Genomic DNA, 21,444 nt, shown 5'->3' with positions numbered 1-21,444 from the left:
TTAGTGTGCAGTATAGCTCTATAGGCTCCTTTAGTGTGCAGTATAGCTCTATAGGCTCCTTTAGTGTGCAGTATAGCTCTATAGGCTCCGTTAGTGTGCAGTATAGCTCTATAGGCTCCTTTAGTGTGCAGTATAGCTCTATAGGCTCCTTTAGTGTGCAGTCTAGCTCTACAGGCTCCTTTAGTGTGCAGTCTAGCTCTATAGGCTCCTTTAGTGTGCAGTCTAGCTCTATAGGCTCCTTTAGTGTGCAGTATAGCTCTATAGGCTCCGTTTGTAAAGGGCCCTGACTGAGTCTGTTTCCACCTAACATAATTCCACCACAAACAAGTTTACAAGTTTCCACCACGATCATTACACGTTTTCTGGAGGCTAATCAACTCACAAAAAGTTCCTTGACAAACACCTGTAATTTATGTCAATGGTTTTAAATCCTTAACTTGTTCACATTTCTTCTGAAGCCTGTTGAGGTAGAGGCTTCAGTTTCTGGGACAGGTTGTGAGAAATCCTACAATAAAAGAGATGTGTAAGGGCCAGTCCCTGTTTTATGCCACACATTCAAATGTTTGCCTTAATAAAAAGCCCAGTGCATTCACCTCAGCAACTGTCTCAGAACACAGACAGAGAGTCTTCATCATTTCCTCCACCCTAATAAATAAAAGTATGCCAATATAAAGCATAACTGTTATAAAGCAGGTTATGTTTCTGGTGTTCTGTCTGCTGCTGTGTGCGAGACTGTGTGTGTGTGTGCTGGCTTCTACAGGGACACTGCATTTCCCTCGCCTGCAGAACATACAGTCAGCCATATCTAAAACTTAAAATAGTAATGTATCGCACACGTACCCAGTGTTACTTGCTTAGAGGAGCCAGCACCAGGGTCAGATTGTACAGCACCTGTAATCCCATCCATAATCAGAGCCAACTCAGTGTATTCTGGAGGAGTGGCCCTCCACTGGTTTTCTGAATTTCACTCTTTTTTCTAGAACTAGAAGTGTTTGTGATCAAATGTTTACAAAAGATAATAAAAGGTTATGTGTAAATACTTACTACTTTGAATTATATTTTTATATTTTGTCTTTATCTGCTGCCAAGAACGTTTGGAGTTACATCTAAAAATCAATGAATATTAATCTTTATTAGTAGCTATATACATGCACATTTTTATATATTATAAAAATATAGGCTATATTTCACACACACATACATTCATAGCCTACATATATACATCATTTTACATTAATATAGAACGTAGCCTATTTGTTTAGCTTACACATTAACGCAATCAGCAATCTTTCTCCAACAGTCTTCTCTTGCTTTGGCAGCAGAGACCGTATTGTTTCGAGCTTGTAATACATATTTAAATTAATCGTAATTCTGAATGATTATCTCTTGCTCCTCCGCGGAAAAAATATATCGCTCTCGCTCTCTCCATATCGAACGCGATTGGTTGTTCGGTGCCAACGTCACTTTGGTATGTGCACGCGCTCGTGGAGTAATCATAGCTTAAAGATCAAAGCCTGAGTTGACAGAGAAAGTTGATGAGCTGCGTCATGGTACCAATAAAGCCTGATTGCATCGGTTTGATTTTGTCAACTCAAAACTAATCCTGTAACCCCGAGTTTGTTCAGCTACCTTCATGGTACAGGCCCCTGCTCTGTAGTTATCATCCAGCTTTGTTCAAATAGTGCTTACCTTACCTTAGCCTGAAGATGCATGCCAAAATGTAAAAACATACACAAATGTACAAAACATCAATCAACATAATTCAAGTTAGTGTTAGAGAAACATACGTGTGTGGATTAATAGTGTTAATGATTACATATTACTTGTATTGTTAATTATTATTAATATGAACATCATTAATTATATAATTAGTTTAACAGTGTTCATATTATCTGTGCTGCAGAGTTTTTAATCCAAAATATGTAATTTATGTGATTAGTGCAGAACCAATGGGACTCATTTATGAATCACAAGCAGCATTTTCTTTTTTTTTCTTTTTTGAAATTCATTCCATGTTCTGCAACTTACATTTTTGGATTCATGAAAATATATTATGTATGTAATATAATGTCTGTTCAAAAGTTTATTTGGAACATTGAAGCTTTTTGTCTAATGACACTGAATTTTGATAATACTATTTACTATCATAATAACAACATTAATTAGTTAACCAATTAGTTAAATGTAAAAAATATATATATACATTTTTTTGCCAGGTGGTCTCATTTCTGGAAGGCCCATTTTACGCATGAACTATAGTAAATGTGCTCTCCAAAAGTAAATGTATGTCGAGTATTTTTTTATGCATAAGGGTTTCATCATTCCATTTGTGTGTTCATAACTTACACCTGATTTTTGCTCATAAAGGTGAAACTCGAAAAATGTTAATATCATGCAAAAGTTAATTTATTTCTGAAATTCAACTTAAAAGGTGAAACTAAATATTATATAGACTATAAGCAAAGTGAGATATATATGTGAGATATTATATTTATGTACTTGGTTTAGGGCCACTTTTCAATGAATTGCTGCCTCAATGCGGCAAAATAAATTATCTTTTCAAAACCTTTGGTTTTTTGACTACCATAATCGTTTTGTAAAGCTTAATTTTTTAATAGTCTTGTTACCCCGGCAGCAGGGCCTGTACTTTCCTCTCTGTTTTGATTTGGACTTGATATCTGACATCCATTCATTCTCCAAACTGCTTGTCCTATGTAAGGGTCGTGGGGTTACTGGAACCTATCCGAGCGTCTCGGGCCAAAGGCAGGGAACACCCTGGACAGATGGCCAGACCATCACAGGGCTAACACAGACATACACACATTCACACTCACTCCCACAGGCGATTTTAGCCTCTCCAATTCGCCTGACCTGCATGTCTTTGGATTATGGGGGAAACCGTACTGTGAGGTGATAATGCTAACCACTGAGTCACTGTGTTCGCCAGATATGTTACTGCAAAGTGTATGTGCCCCCTTGTGTTTGCCTTTTAAGAATTAATTTTCATACCTATGTAATCATTCTCGTTTTAAATTTTTTTTTTTCAGCTCATCACAGCTTATTACGACTAGAAGAAATATTATAGTTATTTCTGTAACACTTTAGTTTAGGGTTCAATTCTCACTATCAACTAGGCTAGTTGCTTATTAGCATGCATATTACTAGGATGTTGGCTGTTTATTAGTACTTATATAAAGCACATATTAATGTATTATTCTGCATGACCATATTCTACATCCCTCAATCCTACCCAATACCTAAACTTTACTACCTTACTAAATATTAATAAGCAGTAATTAGGAGTTTGTTGAGGCAAAAGTCGTAGTTAATAGTTAGTTAATAGTGAGAATTGAACCCTTATCTATAGTGTGACTATTCTTTCTCAAAATAATCTGATTTGATCCACGGATATTATGGATTTGATTTCCTGGGAATGCATGAACTGATAACATTTGTATGTATTTGTAGTCCTCTGATGCAAAACCCTCTAAAAGCCACCTCTGTCAAAAATGAGATGATAATATTGAGTGAATGCTCTCCGCACATAGTATACGTTCATACTTTCACTTCAAACTCACTAAATCGCAGCATCAGCCCATTCAGAAATGCCGGTACTTGGGTAGAAACCTATACACAGGAGCCTGATAAAAATGTTAATTTTAAACAAAACCTTTAGACTGACTTAGAAGCTTTTGCATCTGAAGTCTTAATTTATTATTGTATGAAATGTGCTAGGAAGAGAAACGGCTCATCATTCTACCTAACCATCACATCAATACCTTACTGACTAGTTACTGACTAGACATAATGATCGCCAAGTCGTACATCAGGGTAGGCATTTCACAAAAGAACTCTCTTTGGTTAGCAGAGTTGTGGATAATTGAGGCAAAAGATCAGTGTCAAACGTCATGCAACACTGTGTAATCTGCACAAAGATTAAGAGTAAAGGCCTGTTTACACTAGTGCTGCACGATTTGGGGAAAATGTCATTTTGCGATTATTGAGGTCAATAATACGATTGCGATTGCAATATAATTAACAAATGGTTTCATGAGTCAACTTGCTTAGTTCTCAAAGAAAATAATACGGTTCTCTTAGTTCTCTTTATTCAAATATTATGTGGTTGACAGACTTGAACTTTTACTGAAGTATGTGCTGTGCGTTTACTGAAGAAAAAAAAAAAAAAGAATTGCACACCGGTGTCTACACTGGGCGCTAACAGCTTGATGCTGTCCACACTGGATGTGTCTGTTGCAAATCCATTTGTCCAGAATCAATTCCGCTGATCAGAATTAATTATTCAGCAAGCACAGTGGTCATTAAAAGAAAATCATAAAACAGGAAATGAGTACTCCTGCAGACCCTCATGATTGTGTGTCCAGATCAGTAAGTCTCTTAAAATATCTGATTTGATAAATGTTCTGCCCGATGCCCAGGGATAGCATAAAGACAGACTTTAAATCAGACAGGATTTGTGGAATTGCATCGTGAAACATGAAAGTTTATATGAAAGTTGATTATTTGCATGTGTTCTTGGCACTTTAAACGAAAGTGATTTTAAATTATTGTGTAGATATATATTAATAAATAAATAATATTTATAAATACATTTCCACCTCTTGATGGAAATAAATGCTGTGATGTTATTCCATCAAGAGCTGCATACATTTTTGGTCAAGATCTTGTTTTGAAAATGCAGGAGTCAAACACTCAGTAAAGTCTACTCCAGCACTTCCTACATACTTTCAATGGATTTAAGGTCACAATTCATGTGTGAAAATGATTATTCATGCTCCCTCCCAACCATTCTTTCACAATTTGAGCCTGATTAGTCTTGACATTGTCATCCTGCAATATGCCCATGATGAGTCTTCCTACATGGTTGTTTAAGACAAGAAAAGCTACATACTTCATCAATCAGAGTTAGAAGAACTGCTGCCAAACATATAACATGCTAGAAACATTGTAATCACTCCAATAATGATCCAATCATAGACTCTTAAGCATTTGCCAATTTAAATCCAAACAACTTTTTTTTTTGTAATAAAGGAAATAAATCAGGACAACTTAATATTGTTCAACATATTATATACCCTGATATGCAAACATATTTATATCCAACAGTTGCAATGAAATGCACATATGCTTCAGCACAAGTCTTACACACAGTGATGATAAACAAATTCAGTAAAAATAGGAACTCCAAACCACGTGACAGCTAACTAACAGACAACAGCTGCATAAATTAAACCAGTAAAAGGGAAAACAATGATATATATTTGTTGTACATATATACAGTGGGGAGAAAAAGTATTTGATACACTGCCAATTTTGCAGGTTTTACAAAGCATGTAGTGGTCTGTAATTTTTATCATAGGTACACTTCAACTGTAAGAGATTTAGACGGAATCTAAAACAAAAATCCAGAAAATCACATTGTATGATTTTTAAATAATTGATTTGCATTTTATTGCATGACATAAGTATTTGATCACCTACCAACCAGTAAGAATTCTGGCTCTCACAGACCTGTTAGTTTTTCTTTAAGAAGCCCTCCTGTTCTCCACTCATTACCTGTATTAACTGCACCTGTTTGAACTCGTTACCTGTATAAAAGACACCTGTCCACACACTCAATCAAACATACTCCAACCTCTCCACAATGGCCAAGACCAGAGAGCTGTGTAAGGACATCAGGGATAAAATCGTAGACCTGCACAAGGCTGGGATGGGCTACAGGACAATAGGCAAGCAGCTTGGTGAGAAGGCAACAACTGTTGGCGCAATTATTAGAAAATGGAAGAAGTTCAAGATGACGGTCAATCTCCCTCGGTCTGGGGCACCATGCAAGATCTCACCTCGTGGGGCATCAATGATCATAAGGAAGGTAAGGGGTCAGCGCAGAACTAAGCAGGACCTGGTCAATGACCTGAAGAGAGCTGGGACCACAGTCTCAAAGAAAACCATTAGTAAATCCTGCAGGACACGCAAGGTCCCCCTGCTCAAGCCAGCGCATGTCCAGGCCCGTCTGAAGTTTGCGAATGACCATCTGGATGATCCAGAGGAGGAATGGGAGAAGGTCATGTGGTCTGATGAGACAAAAATAGAGCTTTTTGGTCTAAACTCCACTCGCCATGTTTGGAGGAAGAAGGATGAGTACAACCCCTAGAACACCATCCCAACCGTGAAGCATGGAGGTGGAAACATCATTCTTTGGGGATGCTTTTCTGCAAAGGGGACAGGACGACTGCACTGTATTGAGGGGAGGATGAATATGGCCATGTATCGCGAAATCTTGGCCAACAACATCCTTCCCTCAGTAAGAGCATTGAAGATGGGTTGTGGCTGAGTCTTCCAGCATGACAACAACCCGAAACACACAGCCAGGGCAACTAAGGAGTGGCTCCGTAAGAAGCATCTCAAGGTCCTGGAGTGGCCAAGCCAGTCTCCAGACCTGAACCCAATAGAAAATCTTTGGAGGGAGCTGAAAGTCCGTATTGCCCTGCGACAGCCTCGAAACCTGAAGGATCTGGAGAAGGTCTGTATGGAGGAGTGGGACAAAATCCCTGCTGGAGTGTGTGCAAACCTGGTCAAGAACTACAGGAAACGTATGATCTCTGTCATTGCAAACAAAGGTTTCTGTACCAAATATTAAGTTCTGCTTTTCCGATGTATCAAATACTTTTGTCATGCAATAAAATGCAAATTAATTACTTAAAAATCACACAATGTGATTTTCTGGATTTTTGTTTTAGATTCCGTCACTCACAGTTGAAGACAGGCTTTGTAAGTGGGGAAACCTGCAAAATCGGCAGTGTATCAAATACTTGTTCTGCCCACTGTATGTATGTATGTATGTATATATATATATATATATATATATATATATATATATATATATATATATATATATATATATATATTCAATTCAATTCAATTCAAATTTATTTGTATAGCGCTTTTTACAATACATATTGTTTCAAAGCAGCTTTACAGAAAATGCATTTCAGAAATGTACATACAAAAATACAGTTAGTTAATCATAAATTTAGGGCATAACATATCGCCGGCGTTGGGTCGTCTCGTCACAGGCGTCGAGTCGTCTCTTTGGGGCATCTGAAGTCGCCATGAGAGGCTGGATACATAACTGGAGCTGACGAACTCTATTTGAGTTATCTCGGGACGGGCGTCCCGAGATAACAACAAAAGAAGGCAGATGGGAAATAATTAGCGTAGCTGCTGTTCATAATATGAATGCATTTGATCTGATTTAACTGTAGTATAAAAGGTATGAGATGCATTATGTGAATGCTTGGCTAAAGAGATGCGTCTTTAATCTAGTTTTAAACTGGGAGAGCGAGTCTGAGCCTCGGACAGTATCAGGAAGGCTATTCCAGAGTTTAGGAGCTAGATGTGAAAACGCCCTCCCTCCTTTAGTGGACTTAGTTATCCTAGGTACGACCAGAAGCCTCGAATTTAGCGATCTTAAAGAGCGCGATGGATTGTAGGGCGATAGAAGATCCCTTAAATACACAGGAGCTAAACCATTTAGGGCTTTATAGGTCAATAGCAATACTTTGTAATTGATACGGAACTTAATAGGTAACCAGTGTAGAGATGATAAAATTGGTGTTATATGATCATATTTTCTTGACCTAGTAAGAACTCTAGCGGCTGTATTTTTGACTAACTGTAGCTTGTTTACTGAGGATGCAGGACAACCAGCTAATAAAGCATTACAGTAATCTAGTCTCGAGGTCATGAATGCATGAACTAACTTTTCTGCATCAGAAACTGATAGCATATTACGTAGCTTAGCAATGTTTCTAAGGTGGAAAAAGGCTGTTCTTGTGACATTTGAAATATGATTTTCAAAAGACAAGTTGCAGTATATATACTGTATATATACATAAATATACAATTATACATAATTGTTCAAGCTGTAGTGTATGGTGGGAGCTTGCACAACATTTTGCAATGTAACAATATTTATTCAGATGACTGGAAAGCTGAGACAGAATTCTTGGGAATGTCTTGGGTGATAAACATGTTTTGAGTATATTTGTTCAGTTCACACACAATTATAAACTGTCTCCTACTGAAAAAACAACAACAACAAAAACCTAAAGCTACTTTTTATGTATATATGTATGTATATATATATATATATTACATTTACATGTTGGAGGTTTTACAGTTCACTTTTAGGGTATATGCTTTCAGGTTGATCTTACTTAGGCTATTGGATGTTGTAAATACAAATAAAAATCTAAACCATTGGTCCAATAGTAAAATTATTAGCATAGCCCTGCATTTAAAAAAAAAATTATGACAGTGCAAGGTTGGTACAACTTATTTATGAATGACTGATTCTTGATATTTGTAGAAAAAAAATAGACTTTGTATTTTTTAACTTGAAAAAACTTTTTGACAGTAATGTGTATCACATGTATTTAAAACAAAGGAAAATACTGTAATGTTTTAACATTACTGTTACATTATTATTACTATGGTATGTACTGTTATTACTTTTTATTCAAATTTTACTGTTTGAATTGTATTTTTTTATTTTTTACCATATGAAGCCAATACAAATACAATATGAAAACTTGGTATTTACTTTAAATTTACTGAAATGTTCTTTTTGGCTCTCTTACTGTATATAATCGGCTCATATACTGATCTGTTGATATACTGATCTGTTGATCCACATTATTGTATATATAGAAGGGTTACAATAGAACCTTCCAGAATATGTAATCTGTTATAATGTAATAATTTGTTTTGAGATATGATGCTGGTACTGATTTCAACAGCCATTCATTCAATTCATGAGTCAGTCATTCATGTTGGTCTGCTAAATCACACTGTGCATTATTAAATTACTGATCTTTTAGCATTATCATCCTCTGTAAAAACACACACACATACTGTACAGTATATACATACTCAAACCAGACCAGGAAGAGTAAGATAGCCTGTTAACATTATTTACAAAACTTGGTTTGAACGGTTTGGTCGTATCTTTTATACCGGTGTTTTACAGTTTATGTGTGACTTTTTGCTAATTTAACTCACATCTCTTTCTATCTCTTTCTCTCTCTGTCAGTGTGCTGTTTCGTGGTCCATAAACGTTGCCATGAATTTGTCACATTCTCATGCCCTGGAGCTGATAAAGGACCAGACACCGATGTGAGTATGCAAATACACACACACACACACACACACACGCACGCACACACACACACGGTTATGTTACCTGTAAATGTTTCTCTTTCACATTTGACAACTTTATGTGAACTTGGTAGAGACCTATGACACAGGTACTTTGTGTGTCACCTCTAGCTTGATAATGCTTGATAATGCTCATCCTACAAAATACATGATTACACATACAATACATCAAATACTTTAGATATTTCAAGTTAATATTTGAGGTTAAAACAACTTGGCTGAAACATGTGATATTCTAATACTTTATCCTATGCCAGCTTAATATGCAGAGACCGCTATAAATAACCATTCATAGGTAAGTTGGGAGTGGGACTGTTTTTTCAATGACTGACTGGTGGTGCATTAAGAAAGAAAGTTTTAAAAGCAAATATTTATTTTTGCAGTTATGTGCGGTGGTGCAGAAATTACATACTTCAGGTCTTAACCAACATCTTAACCAAATGTATTAACATTAATGCGGTTACTACTGTAGTTCAAAATTGAGCAGTGTGCTCAAATGGTCTTATTTGATTTGTTACATTTATAAATTCATTGTAAATTAATTTCTGTAGTCAAGATATAGTTTAGTGTATTGTTCCACCTACAGTATCAGGACACTACTAGGAGATAATATTTCATAATTTTGCCCAAAATGTTTCATAATATTTAATGTTGCATCTTGCTTTTTGCAGCTGTATATTTGTACACAATATACGTGTATAAACCTAAGTTTGTCTGCCTTAGAAGCTGCAGACTTTTTACACTCAAATTATCACTCTAAGCATACGTTCTAACTAGGGCTGTGAAACGATTAATCGCATCCAAAATAAAAATGTGTGTTTACATAATAAATGTGTGTGTACTGTCTATAATTATTTTATATATAAATACACACACATGCTTGTATATATTTAAGACATTTTTGCATGTATATACTGTATATAGATTTATATAAAATGTATATTATATATAAATATTTTGTATATAAATAAATAAAAATTCTTAAATATATACATGCACGTGTGTGTATTTACAAATACAAAATAATTATACACAGTACACACAAATGTATTATGTGAACACAAACTTTTATTTTGGATAGGACTAATCGCGATTAATCATTTCACAGCCCTTCTAACATGACCATAAAAACTGTATGCGTATTTGTACGTTTTTGTGTGTGTGTGTGTGTGTGTGTGCGTGTGCGTGCGTGTGTGTGTGTGTGTGTGTGTGTCTCTCTTGGCATGTGGTGTAGTGGTGAAGTAACCAGAGATTATGTCAGAATGTCATTCAAGCTTCTCAAACACTCCTTTTTATAGAGCACAGCATGGTAGACTGTCATACTGTAGCCGTGGAATGATTATCAGTAAGAACTGTTCACAGAATCTGTGTATAGACTGAGTTTGTGTGCAAACTGTTTAATAGAGCACTAAGTCTTTCCAGTATTTAAAGTCTAAACAAAGGTTGTGAAGGGCAACACACACACACACACACACACACACACACACACACACACACACACACACACACACACACACACACACACACACACAGTCTTCATTGTTATTAGCTGAAACTGCAGGAGTAATAACATTGCAAATATCATTGTGTTACTGACCTTGAGAGCTCTCTGCATTTCATGTGTTAATGAATACCCAGCTCCTGAGAGGGGTCAGACCAGCTCACATCTGTCTTGAGTAAAGAGCTTTAATTGGTTGAGAATTTCTGTTGTTATATGTACACACAAGTGTAAACAGAACAAGCTTGTTAATATTGTAGAGGCTTATTCTCCTATTGACTGGCATATAATCAAAGCCAAATGCTGTGTTTGCTTGCTAGATTGGGATTTCTAACTGAGACTGCAGGGTTTTCTTAGTGATTCACATAGACTGACGTGCACTCTGTAATTTATTTCTGTAAATAAAAGCTGATTTATTTTACATAAAGTATCCTGCCCCTTTATGGGGAGCTGTCATGTTAAGATCACATGACCTGCCAGGTCTTGCAGTCTGCGAGTTACTACTTTCACTACTACTATACCAACAATGTTTACATTAAGGTGATTTACATTTTACGTTTACATGCTTTACATTTAAATGATAAACAATGGCTTTAAAAAAAATGATCTCAAAATAGATAAAAAATAAATACTGTTTGGCGTCGCAAAATTGAAGGGAAATTTCTCACTATTCACTAACCCTCTTGTCATGATAATTTTCAAAAGCCCAAGCAGGTGAGGTGACAATGCTTGTTTGGAGTGTGTTCCATTAGAATTGCACCACAGATGTTTTATGTATTAAAGAGAGCACATTGATTGACATGAAAAAAACGACAAATAAGGTTAATAGGGGTGTAACAATATATCGTGTCACAGTATTTCACAATACAAAAATGTAACAATACGTAACATGGATAGTGAAAATATGTATTGTGTATAGCGTCAGTACTACATTCAACTACTATGTACAATGTTGAATATTATGTATAATAATGAAATGGGGGAATAATTGTGGGTCCTGATATTTGTTATGATGTTAACAGTAAAAAGTGTGTCCAGTCACTGACAGATGCAAGCATGTTCGTCTAAAATAATTATTTATGTTCAGCTTCAGAATCATACATAATTTTATTCTGGTGTCACCATTGTCCTGTGCATTGGGTTACCAGCACCAAGGCTATTAATTTACACCAATGTAATACCAAATTTAGCATTTTAATCAACAGTAATTTTTTTGTTAACCTTTTACCATATGTCTTGGAGTATCGCAGTAATATTGTATTGTGAGTTCAGTATTGTGATACGTATCGAATCGTGACATGAGGGTATCGTTACACCCCTAAATGTTAAGCAAATTATATAGTAAATGTACATTTTTATAAAAAAAACTAAAGCATAATAAACATAAAAACGAAAATATATGAAATTGAACAGAACACAGATTCTGTCACGGTTTTGTTTGAGTTAGCTTTCTGTTCTGTTCTAGTGATTTGCGGTTAGTTAGTTTTTTTTAATGGGTTCCGTTTTCCTCAGTTAACTGCCTGTTACTCTTTGGTTAATAATTGATTGAGTATTATGTTCAGGTGTGTCTGGTTAATTATCTTATTACCTCCTTTGTTTGACCTGTGTATTTAAGCCCTGTGTTTTGTTCTGTTCAGTTGTTAAAGGGATAGTTCAGCCTAAAATGAAAATTAGCCCATGATTTAATGACCCTGAAGCCATCCTAGGTGTATGACTGTGGTGAGCAGGATGAGGCCGAGGGCCATGGGGGTCCGTGAGGGACTGCTGCCTTTACTTTCGTTTTGTATTTGTTCCCGCCTCCTTCCCACAACATCTAACTGCGTTAGATGAATTCAGACGAATACAATCTGAGTAATAAGTAAAGAGTTAAAAGTGCTCCACGCGGCTCTGGCGGGTTAATTAAGGCCTTCTGAAGTGAAGCGATGCGTTCATGTAAGAAAAATATCCATATTTAAACTTTATCGACTAAAATAACTAGCTTCCTGCAGACGGCCGCACGCAAGTTAACTTACGGCAAAAGAGTAGCACTTGACGATGTATGTTGTAGGATGTAGGAGTAGCGTAAGCTTTGACGCCTCTCGCGGTTCAAACAAACGGGGCTGGGCAGCCGCGTTCGTCATTACGTTGTGCGTCAAGTTCAAGGGCTAGTCTTTCGCCGTAAATCGACTTGCGTACGGCCGTCTTCCGGAAAGGCCGATCCGCCCTGGTCTCCTGAACTGCAAGCTCTGCCCTGGCCTCCCGAACGGAGGGCTCCGCCCTGGCCGCCTAAACTGCAGTCTTTGCGCGGGCTACCGAACTGAAGGCTCCGCCTTGGCCGCCCGAACTGCAGTCTCCGCCCTGGCTGCCCGAATGGTAGTCTCGGCCTTGGCCGCACCAACGGCAGTCTCCGCCCTGTCCGCCTGCACAGCCTGCTCCGCTCTGGTCTCCCGAGCTGCCGGCAGCGCCCTGGAGTCTGCATACCCTGCTCACCCTCCGGATGAAGACTCCAGGACGCCCCTCCCAGGGGGGAGTACCGTCACGGTCACCAGCTAGTCACCACCTCCTCATTACATTTCCCATCATCCTACCTGGCTCTCACCTGCATGCACTTCCCAATCACAGAGATCACGTCACCTGTCACCAATCTTCACTGATCGTCATCCAACTCTTCCCTCTGCAGTTCACCATTGTCTGGTCTCGTCGTTCCCTCAAAGAACACTTACCTGACTCCTTACTGCACGATACCTACCACGATCTGTCTTCAGTCATATGCTTCTATCTCCATTTCAGAACCTGCAAAATATAAGACCATTACTCATCCAGATATCCACCCGTTACTCACCTGCTTCCATCGTTGCGATCACATACTTCTGCAAGATTGATTACTTTACATGTGTGAATCCTTCTGTTTTATGACACACAGCTAATAAGCAGAAGTATTTCAGTAAGACAGTAATGACGTGAGTTAGCAGGAGACCTACACAATATAAAACTCAAACTCAAATTATTTTGAACACCATCTTTCAAGAGTTTTGCGAATCCTGCATTGAACTCAGTCAGTAAAATAAAGGGAACATATACTGCTGTGGTATCACGGTAAATATACATTTTAACCACTGATTCTTCACATGCTCGTCCTTGGGCAGTGTAAAAAACTGGCTTTACCTTCACATTGTAGAGAACAACGCCATCTTCTCGACATGTTGCTGTCCAGCATCCACAGGAATCAGCTGCAGTGTTTGAGGGCGTTCAAGTTTTCCCTGGAGTCTGCACACGCAATAAGTGGGCGGGCAATATGTAAATTTTTCATCTTGACGTCACAACGAAGCGGCTTATGGCTCTTTTCGAAAAAACGATTAATTTAATTGACTCAGAGTCGAGTCTTACTTTTGAAAGACAATAACTTTATTTAATGGTGCACTTTCAGATTTAAATCTTTGAAGGATGTTTTCATTCACTTAGAGCTATGTTACACACTACATGAAAGGTCATTTTTCAAAAATCCATAATAGGGACACTTTAACAAAGATTTATAAATACTGTAAGAAATGTTTTGTTCATTGTTAGTTAATACATAAACCAATGTTAACTAATATAATCTTATTGTAAAGTTTTATCAAAATGATGGTGTAAAATAGAATAATTTTGACTCATTTGATTTCTTCAGTAATACGCTCAGTGCAGTAAAACACTTTTCATAATTTAAAATCCATTCCAAAGAATTCAGCATTTTCTCCCACAATTAGTGCATGAATTTGTAGTTTGTTTGTACATTATGTTTACTAATGGCTTCTGTGAGGAAATCTCCTCCAGCCTGTTGTGTTGTGGTGTATTTGTGGTTACTTTCTTCCAGCAGCTGTTTCTGCTTTCATGGCCCTGTGGACCAGTGCTGTCCACAAGACCTCTCTCTATCTCTGTGTGCTTGTGTGTGTGTAGCAGTTTTTTTTCTTATAGAAAATCTCCTTGCCTCATTGATTCCATTACAAATCCATTAGCTCCCTCAGCCCTCTGGAGGCCTGATCTTTAGGATGTCCTTAATACTGAGCATCAATGAGCTAACCACACAGGTTTAAACAGGCTTTTGTTCTCACAGAACATGGACCTTCCAGAATTTGAGAAAAAAAAAAAAATTAAAACAAGAACATTTATGAATTCAGACATATTGAAAATAATATGGTGGGCATTGCTCTGCTTTGCTGGTTTATGAGCTTAGTGTTTATTGTTATATTGTGACCCTTATGTTTTTATTAGTATTACTTGCATGAATTTACAAGTTGCATTTCAGACTGATTTTTTTTTTAATGTTTAAATGCTGGAGTAGGCTAGTGATGAAGAGCACATGTGTAACGCATGCTCTTCACTCTTCACACCTTTACACTGCTTGGATAAGCATTGTGGTAGAAATAAATAAATAATAATTATTATTAATACATAATAATAGTTTACTTGTTTCACCAGAGACTACATAAACAAGAAAATAAATTGCATAGAAATTAAACAGAAAATGACATACACAATACAATACAATAAAATGTACTCTGCTGTATCAGTGCTGTTTTATAGTTCATCTGCAATAGTTCAAAAACAATTTGATCTATTTTTAAAATGAGTAATACTTCAGCTCACTGAATTATTAATAATGTGTATTTATTTATTAATATTTAAATGATTGATGTAAATTAAAAAAAAATTAAACTTCATGAGTATAAACTTTCAAAACATAGGAACAAAAACATAGCAGCATATCAGCAACACTCTTTTGAAACTTAAAGTGAGTGATAAATAAGTAGGCCCTAACTATGCATTTGGATTTAGTTTAAGTTGTCAATTGTTGGTCAGAAGTGGCCATGAGAAGTCTGATTTTGCCTAGGTACTGTATGTAATGAGTTACAGTGTGTGTTGTCCCAAATACCACCTGGTGGATATTATGTGAAGCACAAATATGTTTTTTAAATTCTAAGAAATGCCTGTGTTTCTGTGACAAACATTTTAAGGCCCCATCTATATAATCAGAATCATTTATCATGAATCATCAAATTAAAAAGAAAAAATAAATAAAACCAATTCATCTTTCATACAGCGCTACTGTGGCATTATGAATGTCACTCAAAATGTGTTTTTGTTGTGTTTTTTTTGGTTTGTTTTCTGCAGCAACTCTGAGCTCTTTTCATATCCTTTATCCTGGCTGAAGCACTTTTTTCAATCTATAAGAATAATATAATCAACCTATGTTAGCCTATAGCTTAAAGTTAAAGTATATTAATAAGTTGAGGTATTATGTTTATTTGACGGTGATTTCACATTTTGTATGAAGGCTATATACAAATAAAATATTAACAATAATTTATTTGTACCATTTTTATTTCTAAAATATGATCTAGTTTTATAGGAGGAGGTTTCAGAGACTTGGCAAATACATTTTTCAGAACTTTGTAGGTACAGATATTAATTGTGGGCGTTCTTGACAGTTTTTTCCTAAAGCTTTTATATTGTTCATATTGATATCGGAATTATATCGTATCGACCGAAATATATAGTGATATAAATTTTTGCCATATCGTCCAGCCCTAGCGTGGGTGCGTGAATGATCATGAATAATGTTCAATGTATGAATATTGTTCAATGTATGGATCTGTTTTGAAAAAAATTATTTTGATACTATGGCCAGGTATCACTAGTCTGGTAATACCAAACTCTGCTACTTCGCTTTGCTTCATAGACAGAGGGGCTCGTCTGAAGTATAAAATCATTGGTTACCCGTAAGCCAATCACATAACGTTTGGTTATGCGCCAGCTCAGCAGCATCGAACTGCCACTGTAAACACATTATAAATAATGCGAAAACGAAACCATCGAGATAATTATGTGATGTAAATCTACGCATCCACGGCACAATCGGGGCCTCTAAACTATTATTTGACAGTAAAGATAAACAGGAAAATATTTGCAGCCAACTGTCAAAGTTAGGATTAGTTGTGTCAAACACAGCTCTTTGTTCATTTCTAGTCTGTCGGAAATGCTGCAACTTAATTGCAAGATTACAGCATGACATGGCAATATTTACGAACTGGAAAAAAAAGGAGACACTGACTGACCTGTCAAAAGGGTGCCAGTTCGAGCTCGACAGATAAAAGACACCTAGATATCACATATCGACATCACCTCCATTCAAAATGTTTACCAAACACTCTTCTTGTTCGTCCTTCAGTTTGGAAATGCCGGGAATATTCTCCACAACAGAGCGAATTTCATCCCTTGTCTCCATATCCGCGGTCGTTTTCGATTTCCCCAATCTCAAACTCGGCGCTTAGCGTCTACGTCACGGCTCTCAGCCCGCTCTCTGTTCGTTGATTGGCCGGCTGTTTTCAGGCCGGAGGAAAACTGAGAGACATGTCGATGTCTCAGACTAAGTACAGAAGCGAAATGAAATTGAGCGGAAGTACGAAGTCTGACGTAGTCAGGCTAAGGTATCACTGTCAATCATCTCAATTTTGTGAATGATTCAGAAAACAATAATTTAGCAGATTAAAGACCAGCTACATCATCTTCATTTTCTGGTGCGATCGGGTGATAATCTTCCTTCATCAGTTTTGTCGTCTGTGTAGAGGCTCTACTGGAATGTAGCAAATTTATGTTCTAATGGACCATTGATAATTAAACAAAATGCTTGACTTTAATAAACAGTTACATATTTAAGCATCAAGAACGGTAAAACATAAACGCTATCAGCCAACATCGGTTAACAGCATGTAGGCTACAATGTTATCGTCTAAACGTAATAAAAAATTACAGGAAAACACAACAAATCAAATCTAATTGATTTGAAAAATTGTGAAGATGGTGGAGCTGAGATTCAAACTCAGAAAAGGTTGAAGCTCCGCGAGTCGCATGTTGTTGCGTTGACCACAGAGTTATCGTCAGAACGCTGTTTAGGGACTGAGCTTAACGTCTTATGGTCATGCAAAGCCTCATTGATGTAGTGTATCCTAATATTTTTATATTGCAATGTTTTATGTTGAATTCATTTTTTATAAAAGAAAATTATGCTAATCACAACCTACCATAAGCCTATTTAATTCATAATAAAGAATGCTAAAACACAAATGCTGCCTTCACAGTGAAATGGACTTCACTGGCAGAGAGAAGGCAGAGCTTGCATCATGTTTATTTTTCTTTATTTGGCAAAAAGCACAACACTTTGTTTTTATTGTGAGTATACACAAAAAATAGACACTTATCATCGAATGATGTATAACACTTATATGTAAGATCAAAATCAACAGAGTATTTTGAGTTTCTTTTGCACTGATAAGAAAAAAAGCGAGCTGATCACGCCGGCGTGTTTGCAGACCCTGTGTGTTCAAATTTCTCAGGCACATAGGTTGTCGAAGCCATGCCTATAGAGAAGAAAGCCCTTTTTAAGCCCTTCCCAGTGTGTTTTGTGTCAAAGCATTCCTTAGTCCAGTTGTTTGATGAGAGAGAGATTATTTGTAATAAAAACTTAATCTGTCCAACTATAGCAGCGGAAGACTATTATTTTGTTGCATGGAACTCTATCCCTGAACGGGGCTTTCCAGGACTTCGCCACTTCTTCATGAAGCTCAGGAAGAAATGGGGCGAGTCTAGAGGGCGGCGAAGCGCGGTCTCCGGGCAGAAAACAGCCGTCCAGCCGGTTGAGTGCAGGCTCTTCGGGCGTCGACCAATTGAGGCCGAGGCTCGCAACGGCCTGCGCGAGCAGACGCATCAGCTCCGCCTCGATGCTGGCTTTTCCTCCTCGACGCTCCTGAGCGGCGGGGGCGGGGAGGTCCGCAGAGCTCGCCCATCCCTCGCTACCCGAAGCGAGGAGAGAACAGCAGTCGTCTCCCACAGACGTGGCTTCAACCTCATCGCCCATGATGGACTCGGCGGCAGACAGCGGCCGTTGTCCGTCGGTGAGCGATTCCAGCGAAGTCGGTGGAGAAGCTAGCGGTGGCGAGCTCCTCGTGGTGGTGGGAGGTTCCGGGATCCGCTGAGCGCGGCGCTTTTTACGGCGCGGCACTGCAGCGGGCGGAGGTGCAGCTTCAGCGAACGACGCCAGGCGAGTCCGCAGAGTCACCATGGGCATCATGTCGCAGTGATGGCAGGAGGTGCGAGGCATCTTTAAAAAGACGCTCGTGCTCTTTTGTGAGTGGAAAAAATGTGTGACGCGACGGCGCACACACACACAAAACACACACATTTAAAGGATATAGATTCCACGCCGGATAGCGTTAGCAGGGAACGGCAGCTGAAGGCGGCGAGATGTCGGCCAGCAGCTTCAGAGAGAGGCGCGTCCTGCAGAGGTGCTCTTCGACGGCTGTGGTGGCTTCTATCCAGATCCAGCGATGCGGGAGCTTCGCTGAAGAAAAGAAAATCGGTATTCTGCAGCTGTGCTCGGATATTTATAGGCCTAGGCCACGCCCGTTTCGGCGGGACGTGACGCAGAGGGCGCGAAGCGTCCTCATTGGGTCAAGCGTCACTGGGGGCCTTGCATAGGCTGCTGCTTTTGCCGCAGAACAGCCAATAGGCGCGCAAGCTGTCCCGCCTAAGGCTGTATGCTGCTGAAAGCGTTTTACATTAATAACAAAATTAAGGATTAATATTTAGGCTTCAATATCTCGAGAAATAACCTTTCCCGTAGCGTCTTCGACGCAGTACGAGATAACTCTCGTGAGAGAACCTAAAATCAAGCCAAATTATCATTCCCAAATTCTCGTTCAGGATGATACAGTTCTAAATAGATTTGTATTAAATAGAATTTAGAGTGTACCGGTACATGGCTCAGAAGTAGTGGTCGACCGATATATCGCCATTATCGACATTGACCAATTTATTTTTCTGTTTGGCCGATATGGCGAAATCTGAACTTTTAATTTGACAGCACGTCCAAGCTCACATTCTCCATCTTTATTGTTTCTGTCTCTGTTTAACAAAATGTATATGAAAACATAGTTTTGTTTTTCTATTATTACTAATAGAAAGGCAAAGGCTATAACACTTTTTCATCTACCGTCAGCATTCAGCAAATACGCATTTATATAATTTAAAGGGGTCATATAATGGTACATGCACTTTTACAAGTTGATTGTACTGAAATGTGTGTTGGCAGTGCCTGTAAACAACCATTATATAATGATAAAATCCATTCAGTGTTTTTTTTTTAATCTCCTTATATGTTTTCCTCTGTCTCAAATCCAGCTGTTTGACGTCATATGGTCGGACGCCCCTCCCACGATTGTTAATTGACAGCAGCGTTTTAACAGAGACCCGCCCTGAGCGAGCTGTCATCATAGTCCGCCATTGTTGATACGCTGGAGCAGAATGGCGTCTAAGCGATTGTGGTGTTCTGTTCTTGGGTGTAATAACGAACACAGCAGTCATTTTGATGTTCCTAAATACAAACCGCTGAAGACGCAGTGGCTGAGTTTTGTTTTCGAAGGGAATATTCCCCACGATCAACGTCAATGCTTTCATGTTTGCGCAAATCATTTCTCACAAGACTGCTTTATAAACGACGGTCAGTATAAAGCTGGTTTTGCTAAGAAGCTGCTCCTGAAAAAATAATCGGTTCCAACTATTCGTGTTCCTGCTGCACCTCCACAAGAAGTGAGTGTAAAGTTTTATTCATCACTGACAAGCCTACATTTACCGAAAAAAACGTTTTTCATGACCATTAGCTGTAACATCAATCTGTCAATGAACTAACGTATACATCAGTAAACACATAGCATTCGTATCTCACTACTCTACCCTGCCAGTACATACAAAGATAGATCAAAGTGACATTACGTTAACCAACCATTCAGAAACGTCCTGTTCGAGCCTTACGGCGGTGATCCACTTGTCCGTGCGACACTTCTGTCGCGCTGCACTCCACTATATTCCTATGGGTGACGTCAAGCGACTTTGACGCGCTCGCAAAGCATTCCGGGAAGGCGGCGCTTCATTTGAAAAAATGCTGCGCATCAAAAAGCTGGCCGATGCCCATCTTTATGCAAATTAATTCCGTTGAACGCGACGCGGCTATCCAAAAGAAGCACATGGAGACGGGGGGGAAGTCTCTCGCGGGTCCTTTGTTCTAGATTGGCCCCTGGCTCAAAACCACGCCCATAGCGGTAAACTAGAGGAACGCCTATCAACGTACAAATGTGGGGAGGCGTCGCGACACCACACGACATTCGTGTCGGACAAGTGGATCAGTACCGTTAATTGTCGAACTTCTTCGGGGCCGTCATCTTGTTCTGGGTCCGACTCCGGTTAAAATTGATACGGTTGCACAGATGTGTCCTCAGAGACTCCCGCTGCCATTCTTTCTCCAAAATATACCCTCAACTGCTGCCAAGGCAACACTCCACGTGTGTTGTGTCAAAACGCCCCACAGAACAGAGGGGCGGGGTAAGCAAAGCTCATTATAATTTAAAGACACATGCACTTAAATGGTGTGCTGAAAACAGAGCTGTTTTTGACCAGGTAAAATTTGTTTTCTTACAATACTAATGAAAATTTTTAATTAAAGTATATTACTCACTTTTCATTTAGACCCTAAAGAATCATATTAACTTGTACAAAAATTGCATTATATGACCCCTTTAAGTCTTTGAATGTCTAATAAACATATGACTTACCAAACTTTGGAAAATCAGCTGTGAGATAATGTGAAGTGTGCATTTGCAGCCTACATTAAACATTTGTACTCTGTGCGTTAGGCTCGATCC

The 21,444-nt window shown here is 38.4% G+C and overlaps 1 protein-coding gene across 2 annotated transcripts in view; it reads left to right on the top strand.

Moving 5' to 3' along the window:
- The window catches only part of prkcaa (protein kinase C, alpha, a), a 140,156-nt gene that overhangs the window by 37,634 nt on the left and 81,078 nt on the right, over positions 1-21,444 (top strand). For both annotated transcript variants that reach the window (XM_079629470.1, XM_079629469.1), the window contains exon 3: positions 9,110-9,192. In XM_079629470.1, the coding sequence (XP_079485596.1) occupies positions 9,110-9,192 (83 nt within the window). The remainder of the gene's footprint in view (positions 1-9,109; positions 9,193-21,444) is intronic.

The sequence above is a fragment of the Phoxinus phoxinus genome, assembly GCF_949152265.1.
Source record: "Phoxinus phoxinus genome assembly, chromosome: 11".
Taxonomy (NCBI): Eukaryota; Metazoa; Chordata; class Actinopteri; order Cypriniformes; family Leuciscidae; genus Phoxinus; species Phoxinus phoxinus.
The sequence above is the reverse complement of the archived record's forward strand: the minus strand, read 5'-3'. Positions and strand labels throughout refer to the sequence as shown.